The sequence below is a fragment of the Aquarana catesbeiana genome, linkage group LG03 (assembly GCF_042186555.1).
Source record: "Aquarana catesbeiana isolate 2022-GZ linkage group LG03, ASM4218655v1, whole genome shotgun sequence".
Classification (NCBI taxonomy): Eukaryota; Metazoa; Chordata; class Amphibia; order Anura; family Ranidae; genus Aquarana; species Aquarana catesbeiana.
Genome location: NC_133326.1, coordinates 633,756,808 through 633,769,454, shown reverse-complemented (window position 1 = coordinate 633,769,454; position 12,647 = coordinate 633,756,808). Strand labels below are relative to the sequence as shown.

The 12,647-nt window shown below is 45.4% G+C and overlaps 1 protein-coding gene across 3 annotated transcripts in view; it reads left to right on the top strand.

Moving 5' to 3' along the window:
- The window catches only part of LOC141133238 (adhesion G protein-coupled receptor E3-like), a 133,419-nt gene that overhangs the window by 20,335 nt on the left and 100,437 nt on the right, over positions 1 to 12,647 (top strand). For all 3 annotated transcript variants that reach the window (XM_073622495.1, XM_073622496.1, XM_073622494.1), the window contains exons 3-4: positions 2,798 to 2,977; positions 6,962 to 7,141. In XM_073622495.1, the coding sequence (XP_073478596.1) occupies positions 2,798 to 2,977; positions 6,962 to 7,141 (360 nt within the window). The remainder of the gene's footprint in view (positions 1 to 2,797; positions 2,978 to 6,961; positions 7,142 to 12,647) is intronic.

The following is a 12,647-nucleotide window of genomic DNA, read 5'->3' as shown; positions in this document are numbered from 1 at the left end:
CCCTGAGAGAACCAGGATTTGTGTGTTTACCAGATCCTGGTTCTCACTCTGTCACGAACGTTCGCGGGTGCCCGGCGGTCATTGTGCCCGCCAGGCACTCACATCGGCTCCGGGGACACGCTGCGGACGCACGCGCCTCCTACAGCGTCTTAAAGGGATGACGTACAGCTACGACGGCTCGCCCAGGGGAGCCACCCAGTATAACTGCGGCGGCCAGTCGGGAACCGGTTAAGTAGAGAAGGTTTGTACAGTATATGTATGCGTACCTCCCAACTTTTTGATATGGGAACGAGGGACACCTATGTAGGCATAGGACAAACCCCCTGTCACGCCCCCTTAAAGGACAATTATACAAAAAAAATGATTAGTAAAACCCACAAGTGCTTCTTTTTTACCACTACTATTCCTTTATATTGGCTTTTGAAACTTACAAATGCAGCAATTTAGAAATTGGATGAAAGATTTAGCACTGGGAAACACTTTTAAAAAGATAAAAAGTGCAGTTTATATACAACTACAGTGGAACCTTGGATTACGAGCATAATCCGTTCCAGGTGAATGCTTGTTATCCAAAGCACTCGAATAGCAAAGCGGGTTTCACCAAGTCAATGTAAAGGAGGATAATTCGGAACTGAGTATTTCCAAGTGTTTCCGAGTATTTCTGAGTGTTTCCGAGTATTTCTAAACAGCTCCGAACGGCTCCGAGCCCCCGCACCTCTGGCCAAATGCGGTACTGCACACCGCAGAGGCTTGAATCCTGCTCGTTTTGCGAGACAACACTCGCAAACCGAGTCAGAATTTAAAAAAAAAAAATTGCTTGTATTTCGAAATGCTCGTTAACCGTGTTACTCGCAGTCGGAGGTTCCACTGTATATAGATAAAACCAAAATGAGGGACAAATAAGGAGGAAAGAGAGACTTTGTTCCAAATCAGGGACAGTCCCTCGAAATCAGGGACAGTTGGGAACTATGTGTCTGAATGGAACAATGGGGGTGCACAGTAATTTGGAGGTGACATGCATGTATGTGACCTTGTTGCTTTGCGTGATTAAAGTTAACACATTCCCATTGCTAAGTGCAGGGCCACTGATAAGGGGTTACAGCCAAGCCTACCTGTATGGGGAGCGAATCGAATTGTGGATAGGAGGAGTTAATCAGTGCAGCAGAGGGGACAATTATTGGAACCAATCCCCTCTCCTTGCTGCAGCTGAAAGACAACTTCCCCTCTTCTCCCTCCTGCCTGCTTTCAGCTGCTGATGAAGCCTGTACCCCCTTATTAACAACAGACTTGGGGAGCACACCCTAAAAATGCATTTGCATTCAAGATGGCGCTGCTATAAGACCGCAAAGAGAACAAAATAGATTACAGCGCACACATACAAAAATGACATTTAAATCCTGCAAGGCTATTTAAAACACCTGAACATATTCAAAAATATGGGGATTTGGTCACACCATATGGCCGTATAGTGCTAAGTTCACTACTGCATCAAAGTACCCCATTATCAGTGGGTCCTACACAGGGGCGGACTGACAACTCATGGGGCCCCGGCAATAGGAGATTATGGGGCCCCCGGGCAATAGGAGAAGATTATGGGGCCCCCGGGCAATAGATTATGGGGCCACACAGTATTCACACACACACACACATACAGTATACAGACACAGACACACAATATACACACACAGTATACACACACAGAATACACATACACACACTGAAAAGGTACTGGAGAGGCAGGGCAGCTATAATCTTGGGATTTTTTTAAAAACACAGATTTTTATATACTGTCCCTGGGTTTTATTGAGGCTGGCAACCCTGATGGGGCCCCTTAGTGGCATGGGGCCCTCGGGCACTGCCCGAGTGCCCGAATGGTCAGTCCGCCCCTGGTCCTACACTATTCATAGAATGGGAGACAGAATCCTCTTTATGGGAGATCTATAAGGACTCCTCCTATAACACAGGTGGACACTAATAAGAGGTAGTGAAGGGGGGATGGGGTGCTCCGGCCCAAGGGATTTGGTCAGGACCCTTACAATATACAAACAACAGACTTGGGGGGCACACCCTAAAAATGCATTTACATTCAAGATGGCGCTGCTATAAGACCGCAAACAGAACAAAACAGATTACAGCGCACACATACACAAATTACATTTAAATCCTGCAAGGCTATTTAAAACACCTGAACATATGTAAGTGTATATGTGCGCTGTAAATTATTTTGTTCTATACCCCCTTATTGGCGGTCCTCCCCTTATATACCCTTTCCTTCTTGGTGGTGTGCGACTTCACTTCCTGAATGCAGATGTAAAACACGTTACCATGTATGTTCACACCGCCTGAGCCCACCCCAACCACCCCCCACAGGGAAAGCCAGCCCCAATAACAAATCCCTAAAGGGGAAGAGGAGAGGCACCAAACATGGCCACCACCGCAATGCCACCTAGTGGGGGAGGAGTCAGGGAGAAACTAAGCCAACCAGGCTCAAAAACAATGGCCACCCATTCCCATAATCTAATTTTTAACAGGTAGGCTGTACGGGGGCCCTGTGATTTCTAACAGAAATCCTTGGCTAAATGAACATTCCCTATTCTTTTAATAAATCCAGTGATTGATGAGTGATGATTTCTATGCCTGACTTCTCTGGTTTCTCCCTCAGCATGACATTCAAGAGGGCCCCTTTTCCATGTGTGGACTAACCCTTTAATAGAGAGACAATAGACAAGAAATATATTCAATACAAAACAAATAATACTGTAAATAATGTACTGCTTACTTCTCTTCTGTGTTGTAGGAAAACGGTACCTACCTCCAGAGGCCACTGATTTTGAACGATGCTCAACTTCAGCTGACTGTCCTAAGGATTCTACCTGTGTAGAAACAAATGGTGGATTCTACTACTGTGCATGTAATAATGGATTCATCAATAACTATGACCGACTGAGAATCACTTACCCCGGAGTCGATTGTACAGGTAATGTACTACCCTCTAGTCACTGTTTAGTTAATTGATTAAATAGACAAGGTAGGCACTTGCCTAAGGAACTTGAGGGGGAGGGGGTGTAAAATGTGTCACTCTTTACTTGCTATTGTTCTTTGTTTTTTAATAACCACAATAATACCTTACTAAATACTACAGTTAACAATGAAAATATTAACAATTAGGGAAAAGAAAATGTAAACATTGACCACTTATCCACTTGGTAAAGCCACTTAAATTTATTTTTTAAAGGGAAACTATCTGTCAGGAACCATGAATCAGACGGAGACAGAAAATGCAGTAAAAATCACACCTTTATGTAATGGTAAAAATGGTACAAATAGTAAACGCAGTCAAAACATAGCCAGGGTTCGGTAACCAAATCCGGTAGTCAGAACAAGCCAGGAAATCAGGGAGACAGAGATCAGCGTAGTTCAGAACAAGACAGGAAATCAGGGAGCCAGAGATCAGCGTAGTTCAGAACAAGACAGGAAATCAGGGAGCCAGAGATCAGCGTAGTTCAGAACAAGACAGGATATCAGGGAGCCAGAGATCAGCATAGTTCAGAACAAGACAGGAAATCAGGGAGCCAGAAATCAGCGTAGTCAGAGCAGCAGACAGGATCAAGAACCAGAAGGGACGTCAGGCCAGGCAAGTCTTCAACAAGAAAACAGCAGAGAGGTTCTAGATATGTTGTCCAAGGCGAAGGCACAGGAGATCTGATCCAAGCAGCTTAAATAGCCAGCAGGGCTTGTTGACAAGCAGGATATGATCACCAGGTGAGTCACTGTGGAATGAAGAGTGCCGGCAATTAATCGATAGGTGAGCAGCCTGGGCTCTGAGAAGAGAGGGATGAGCCCAGCCATGACACTATCACAGTTTTGGGTATGTTTTAATTTAGTTTTGCTCCTCCCTCTACTCATTTCCCTCTATCCTCCAGTCAGCATGTTTCTTGTCAGCACATGTACACTGCAGCACACCTGATTGGCCCCTCGTGCCACCCATCCCCATCCCAGTTAAATGCTGCTAAAAAGGGGATTTCACAAGGCTGATAATTACACTAAGTGCATTTAAAGTGAATATGTGGCCAAAATGTAAAATAACATATTCATTTCCACATTGTATTACAATTATTTTTTACTACTCCTAATAATCTGAACAATTTTGAAGTTTGAAAACTTACTTTGTGAAGATCCCCACACATTTACTTCCTTGAATTCTGTGACACGTAGTCACTATGCCCTGTGAGTAGGCACTACTGTGTCTCCCATTTCACAGAGCCTGCCTTCTGACCTACAAAGGCGCTGAGGAGGAGTTTCAGGAGGCGGAGTCATTACAGGAATCACTGCTTGCAGGCAGCAAGGTACCATGGGATATGTAGTCCTTAGAAATGGAGAGTAAACAGCAGAGGAGAAGCAGGGAATCCAGGAAGTTGTAGGAAGAGATGATCAGCAGACAGGCAGCACTCCCAACATGCAAGGAGATTTTTCAAGTAAGCCTTTACTGCATAGTAAATATAACTGTCGCTTGTACTATTATTACATAGCGGCGGAAAAATCGGACCTAACTGATACTTTTGACAGGTTTGGGGACCAGTGACACTAATAGAGTGACAGTGCAAAAAATATGCACTGTCACTGTACTAATGACATTGGCAGGGAAGGGGGTTAACATCAGGGGTGATCAAAGGGTTAAATGTGTTCCTAAGGAGTGCTTGGTTACTGTGTGGGGGGTGCATTTATTGTGGGAAGACAGAGATCTGTGTTTCTGCTTAGCAGAAACACAAGATCACTGCCTTACCTGGTCACAGAAGGATGATCTGCCTTGTTTACATAGGCGGATCGTCGTTCTGCTTGTGCCTCGAACAATCGTCGAGTACCGGCGGAAGCCTACAAAAGGAAATACATCTAAGAATTGGTATGCTGGCAGGTAGAGGGCAAGATAGGCCCCTGTAAAGGTTACTTCTCATACATAGAAAATTGTGGGAGTCCCTATATAGTCTAGAGGGCGAGGGGAGCTGAGAATGGCCTGGAGAGAGCGAGGGAAGAAGACAACTTACCCCGGAGGCCATTGTACAGGTAATGTACTACCCTCTAGTCACTGTTTAGTTAATTGATTAAATAGACAAGGTAGGCACTTGCCTAAGGAACTTGAGGGGGAGGGGGTGTAACATTTGTCACTCTTTACTTGCTATTGTTCTTTGTTTTTTAATAACCACAATAATACCTTACTAAATACTACAGTTAACAATGAAAATATTAACACTTAGGGAAAAGAAAATGTAAACATTGACCACTTATCCACTTGGTAAAGCCACTTAAATTTACTTTTTAAAGGGAAACTATCTGTCAGGAACCATGAATCAGACGGAGACAGAAAATGCAGTAAAAATCACACCTTTATGTAGTGGTAAAAATGGTACAAATAGTAAACGTGGTCAAAACATAGCCAGGGTTCGGTAACCAAATCAGGTAGTCAGAACAAGCCAGGAAATCAGGGAGACAGAGATCAGCGTAGTTCAGAACAAGCCAGGAAATCAGGGAGCCACCAGACCCGCTCATTGGCTCGTGCTGTGTCCAATCAAATCGGGAGCAGGCCACCGGTGGCATGCGTGCGCACCCCTGACCTGAAAGTGCAGAATCGTGTACCTGTACATGATTCTGCACACAGGGGCCGCCTCATGTATGTGGGGCGGTCGGCAAGATAAACATTTTACATAAGTAAATAAAAGCTGATCATTGTAAAATGGTTTGTCTTATCCCTGTAACTGATACAATCTGCAAGAGGGCTTGTTCGTTTGAAAAACAACAGATGTACTGGCTGGATCACCAGATATAAATATAAGAAAGAAAGCCTACAAAAGGAAATACATCTAAGAATTGGTATGCTGGCAGGTAGAGGGCAAGATAGGCCCCTGTAAAGGTTACTTCTCATACATAGAAAATTGTGGGAGTCCCTATATAGTCTAGAGGGCGAGGGGAGCTGAGAATGGCCTGGAGAGAGCGAGGGAAGAAGACAACTGTGCTTCTGCTCTCCACCCCCCCCCCCCTCCTCTCTGGAAGTTCCCTTTTCTGGACTCCTGGAGGGGAATCATGTAAAGCTCCACTACATCAGAGCTGAGGAAGATGCAGTAAGGACTTGGTCCCCTCCTTTTTTCCCCCTTTGGGGGGAGGGGGGGGGGGATTATTGAAAGCAGCAGATGGGAAAAGTGCTGGCCAATCGATTTAGCCAAAAGGGGCAGTTATACACTACCTCTATTGTGTTGAGAACAGTTATGGATTAATGGAGCGTGATCTGTTATGCTGTCACTCAATTCTATGCAATAAAGGAGTTTATTGATCAACTCTGGCCTCCGTGTGTAAGTTTGAACAAGGGATGTGATCCACAGCCAAACCTGGGGAATATCAATAGTAGACATTATTTGTGTAAACCTGTTTGTCGAGCCCAGGAAGAAACGAGTGGGACCAGCGTGTAGATACCATTGGGAGGGAGGGGTTGAACAGACATCGCCAGGAGGGTGGAGGGGTCCAGTCTACAGCCACCATCTTCACACAGGGGAATAAAGCCTGTTTGCCCTGAATGTCGGTACAACCTGTAGGGTAACCCGGCTGCTCGCTATGGCCACAAGCGATGCAGCCCAGGCCCCGCCTACAGGTAAGCTGCAATAAAATAAATGCTTGCTTTTGGGATTAATCCTTTTTTAAAGTGTATGTATAGTCAAAAGTTATTTTTTAGTTTTGGATAGAGTAGGGAAGGGTTAAAACCCCTATCAGATTCTTTTTTTAAAAGTAAAATATAGTGAAGCAGCGCTAAATAACTCAAAAACAATCCCTTGATATAAAGTAATAATCATAAAGTGCCAACAATATCTCACTTCCCAAATGTGCAAAACAGTGCAATACAATGGCTTCAAAGAAATTTTAAGCCAGCAAATACAAGTATAAATAATGTACTGCTTACTTCTCTTCTGTGTTGTAGGAAAATGGTACCCACCTCTAAAGGCCATTTTTTTTGACCAATGTTTAACTTCAGCTGACTGTCCTAAGGATTCTACCTGTGTAGAAACAGATGTTGGATTCTACTTCTGTGCATGTAATAATGGATTCATCAATGACTATGACCGACTGACAATCACTTACCCCGGAGGCCATTGTACAGGTAATGTACTACCCTCTAGTCACTGTTTAGTTAATTGATTAAATAGACAAGGTAGGCACTTGCCTAAGGAACTTGAGGGGGAGGGGGTGTAACATTTGTCACTCTTTACTTGCTATTGTTCTTTGTTTTTTAATAACCACAATAATACCTTACTAAATACTACAGTTAACAATGAAAATATTAACACTTAGGGAAAAGAAAATGTAAACATTGACCACTTATCCACTTGGTAAAGCCACTTAAATTTACTTTTTAAAGGGAAACTATCTGTCAGGAACCATGAATCAGACGGAGACAGAAAATGCAGTAAAAATCACACCTTTATGTAGTGGTAAAAATGGTACAAATAGTAAACGTGGTCAAAACATAGCCAGGGTTCGGTAACCAAATCAGGTAGTCAGAACAAGCCAGGAAATCAGGGAGACAGAGATCAGCGTAGTTCAGAACAAGCCAGGAAATCAGGGAGCCAGAGATTAGCGTAGTTCAGAACAAGACAGGAAATCAGGGAGCCAGAGATCAGCGTAGTTCAGAACAAGCCAGGAAATCAGGGAGCCAGAGATCAGCGTAGTTCAGAACAAGACAGGAAATCAGGGAGCCAGAGATCAGCGTAGTTCAGAACAAGACAGGAAATCAGGGAGCCAGAGATCAGCATAGTTCAGAACAAGCCAGGAAATCAGGGAGCCAGAGATCAGCATAGTTCAGAACAAGACAGGAAATCAGGGAGCCAGAAATCAGGGTAGTCAGAGCAGCAGACAGAATCAAGAACCAGAAGGGACGTCAGGCCAGGCAAGTCTTCAACAGGAAAACAGCAGAGAGGCTCTAGATATGTTGACCAAGGCGAAGGCACAGGAGATCTGATCCAAGCAGCTTAAATAGCCAGCAGGGCTTGTTGACGAGCAGGATATGATCACCAGGTGAGTCACTGTGGAATGAAGAGTGCCGGCAATTAACCGACAGGTGAGCAGCCTGAGCTCTGAGAAGAGAGGGCTGAGCCCAGCCATGACACTATCACAGTTTTTGATACGTTTTAATTTAGTTTTGCTCCTCCCACTGCTCATTTCCCTCTATCCTCCAGTCAGCATGTTTCTTGTCAGCACATGTACACTGCAGCACACCTGATTGGCCCCTCGTGCCACCCATCCTCATCCCAGTTAAATGCTGCTAAAAAGGGGATTTCACAAGGCTGATAATTACACTAAGTGCATTTAAAGTGTATATGTGGCCAAAATGTAAAATAATATATTATTTCCACATTCTATTACAATTATTTTTTACTACTCCTAATAATCTGAACAATTTTGAAGTTTGCAAACTTACTTTGTGAAGATCCTCACACATTTACTTCCTTGAATTCTGTGACACGTAGTCACTATGCCCTGTGAGTAGGCACTACTGTGTCACCCATTTCACAGAGCCTGCCTTCTGACCTACAAAGGCGCTAAGGAGGAGTTTCAGGAGGCGGAGTCATTACAGGAATCACTGCTTGTAGGCAGCAAGGTACCATGGGATATGTAGTCCTTAGAAATGGAGAGTAAACAGCAGAGGAGAAGCAGGGAATCCAGGAAGTTGTAGGAAGAGATGGTCAGCAGACAGGCAGCACTCCCAACATGCAAGGAGATTTTTCAAGTAAGCCTTTACTAGATTATCAAATATAACTATTGCTTGTACTATTATTACATAGCGGTGGAAAAATCGGACACCTAACTGATACTTTTGACACGTTTGGGGACCAGTGACGCTAATAGAGTGACAGTGCAAAAAATATGCACTGTCACTGTACTAATGACATTGGCAGGGAAGGGGGTTAACATCAGGGGTGATCAAAGGGTTAAATGTGTTCCTAAGGAGTGCTTGGTTACTGTGTGGGGGTGCATTTATTGTGGGAAGACAGAGATCGGTGTTTCTGCTTAGCAGAAACACAAGATCACTGCCTTACCTGGTCACAGAAGGGTGATCTGCCTTGTTTACATAGGCGGATCGTCATTCTGCTTGTGCCTCGAACGATCGGCGAGTACCGACGGATATCGCGTCCACCGGACCAGATCATTGGTTCGTGCTGTGTCCAATCAAATCGGGAGCAGGCCAGCGGTGGCGTGTGTGCACACCCCAGACCTGAAAGTGCAGAATCATGTACCTGTACATGATTCTGCACACAGGGGCTGCCTCATGTATGTGGGGCGGTCGGCAAGATAAACACTTTACATAAGTAAATAAAAGCTGATCATTGTAAAATGGTTTGACTTATCCCTATAACTGATACAATCTGCAAGAGGGCTTGTTCGTTTGAAAAACAACAGACGTACTGGCTGGATCACCAGATGAAAATAGAAGAAAGAAAGCCTACAAAAGGAAACACATCTAAGAATTGGTATGTCGGCAGGTAGAGGGCAAGATAGGCCCCTTTAAAGGTTACTTCTCATACATAGAAAATTGTGGGAGTCCCTATATAATCTAGAGGGCGAGGGGAGCTGAGAATGGCCTGGAGAGAGCGAGGGAAGAAGACAACTGTGCTTCTGCTCTCCACCCCCCCCCCCCCCCTCCTCTCTGGAAGTTCCCTATTCTGGACTCCTGGAGGGGAATCATGTAAAGCTCCACTACATCAGAGCTGAGGAAGATGCAGTAAGGACTTGGTCCCCTCCTTTGTTTCCCCTTTTGGGGGGGGGGGGGGATTATTGAAAGCAGCAGATGGGAAAAGTGCTGGCCAATCGATTCAGCCAAAACTGAGAAGCAGGCATCATCTCCGGGGCAGTTATACACTACCTCTATCATGTTGAGAACAGTTATGGATTAATGGAGCGTGATCTGTTATGCTGTCACTCAATTCTATAAAGGAGTTTATTGATCAACTCTGGCCTCCGTGTGTAAGTTTGAACAAGGGATGTGATCCACAGCCAAACCTGGTAGTAATAGTAGACATTATTTGTGTAAACCTGTTTGTCGAGCCCAGGAAGAAACGAGTGGGACCAGCGTGTAGATACCATTGGGAGGGAGGGGTTGAACAGTAATTGCCGGGAGGGTGGATGGGTCCAGTCTACAGCCACCATCCTCACACAGGGGAATAAAGCCTGTTTGCCCTGGAAGTCGGTACAACCTGTAGGGTAACTCAGCTGCTCACTATTACCACAAGCGATGCAGCCCAGGCCCCGCCTACAGGTAAGCTGCAATATAATAAATGCTTGCTTTTGGGTTTAATTCTTTTTTAAAGTGTATGTATAGTCAAAAGTTATTTTTTAGTTTTGGATAGAGTAGGGAGGGGTTAAAACTCCTACCAGATTCTTTTTTTTAAAGTAAAATATAGTGAAGCAGCGCTAAATAAGTCGAAAACAATCCCTTGTATAAGCCAGCAAATACAAGGATACGTGATCCAATATTAAAGTGTTTTCTAAAATATTTAAAGGTACTATGCGATAGTCTCTTATAAAAAAATAAAAATAAGTGCAAAAAAGTGAAGCAAAAGGGAGAAGAAAAAGAGTCCAATTGAAGATAAAATGATAACTTGTAGATCCCTGTCGGGCTACAAGGTTAACCCAGCTAAATCAGAAGCTCTCCCGCTCAACCTACCTCCCGCGGAAGTACACTGCCTGTCGGAAAACTTTTCATATGCGTGGAAATCACATGTTATTAAATACTTGGGGGTACACCTTACACCTCGATATCAATCCCTATACAACGCAAACTTTGGACCTCTATTTGCATCCATCCAATCCCTCTTGACCAAATGTAGACATTACCCAATGTCTTGGTTCAGTCGCATTGCCTCGATTATGATGAACATACTACCTAAACTCCTAAACACTCCAGTGCCCATCCCGTCGGCCCACCTCACGAAACTCCAGACTGTCCTTCTAAATTTTACATGGAACTACAAACAACATCAAATAGCCCACTCTGTAATGTTTGCCTCCAGAAGCGATGGGGGTTTGGCCTTTCCACACCTTCAACGCTATTACTATGCTGCACAACTGAGAGCTATAGCTTCCTGGGTCACCCTTCCGGCTTATAACCGCTGGACTCAAATAGACAAAATATGGCTGGCTCCCATTCATCAGAACAATCTACTGTGGAACGCCAATGCCGATATCCCCTCCCCCGCCCTACTACATACCATGCACCTCCTACGATATCTGGAGGCAGCTAAACCACAGCATCCCCCTGCAGTCCGAGGCCTCCCTGGTAACAGCCTTCCTTTATAACCCTAAACTACCCGATAGCTTAACCTCTCAGATGATCTCCCCATGGCTGCAAAGGAAACTTTTTCACTACGGGCACCTGGTGGACCTTGCTACCCTTTGACAAACTCAGAGCCAAACACGAGCTTCCCCTTAGTGCCTCCTTTGGCTACCTCCAGATACGGCATTATGCACTCACCATCACCCCAACCCTCCAATTCTCCAAGCCATCCCCATTTGAATGTTTAGTCCTTTAGGGCCCCACGCAGAAAGGACTGACCTCAGACATATATAAACTCCTAAACTCATACGACATGCTCATTAGGGGGAAACATAGATACATGAGTAGATGGGAGGAACACCTCGGAGAGGAACTAACACCCAAATGATGGGCCACTATATGGAGTTGGGCAGCCAGGAGCTCTATATGCACACTTTACAAAGAGAATTCATATAAGGTGCTCTTTCACTGGTACCTTACTCCATCACGTCTACATGCCATATGCCTCGGATCGCTGCTGGAGGTGTCTCCAAGACCGGGGCACGCTATACCACATCTATTGGAGCTGTTCCTTCCTCCAGTCCTACTGGCGCACGGTCCAGGACCTCCTCCACCAGCTATTTGAGGTAGATGTCCCTCTCTCCCCTAAGGCCCCTTTCACACGAGGCGGGCTCCGTTTCTACGGAGCCCGCCTCTGTCCGCCGGCTCAGCGGGAGATCTGTCCGTTGATCTCCGCTGAGCCGGCGGATGACAGGTCCCTCTCTGCTCACTGAGCGGGGAGGGGCTTGTCAGGCGCCGCTGCCGCCTATGGAGGGATCGGACGAAAACGGACAGCGTGTCCGTTTTCGTCAGATCTCACCCGATCCGATCCGCCAGCGACGGATCTGGACGTAGAGCCATACGTCTGCTTTTAGCGGATCGGACGGGGTCGGATGTCAGCGGACATGTCTCCGCTGACATCCGACGCTCCATAGGCTAACATGGATCGCCCGTTCAGGTCCGCCGCCAAAACTGACAGGCGGACCTGAACGGTCCGATCGTGTGAAAGGGGCCTTAGTTCTTCTTACTGGGCCTCCCTCCCACCACACTCCCCAGACTAGCCAAAAATCTGGCAACACAAATACTAACGGCAGCAAGGTGTCTAGTATCCCTCCATTGGAAACATCGAAACCCCCCTCATATCTGTACACCAGAATTAAAGACATAGAGATTATGGAATCCATGACAGCCAGACTAACAGATCAAGTAGACAGACACACAGCGACATGGGAGCTATGGCACAGGCGATTGGACCCCCCATGATTCCATGAGACCCCCTCCACCTTGTACACTGTCA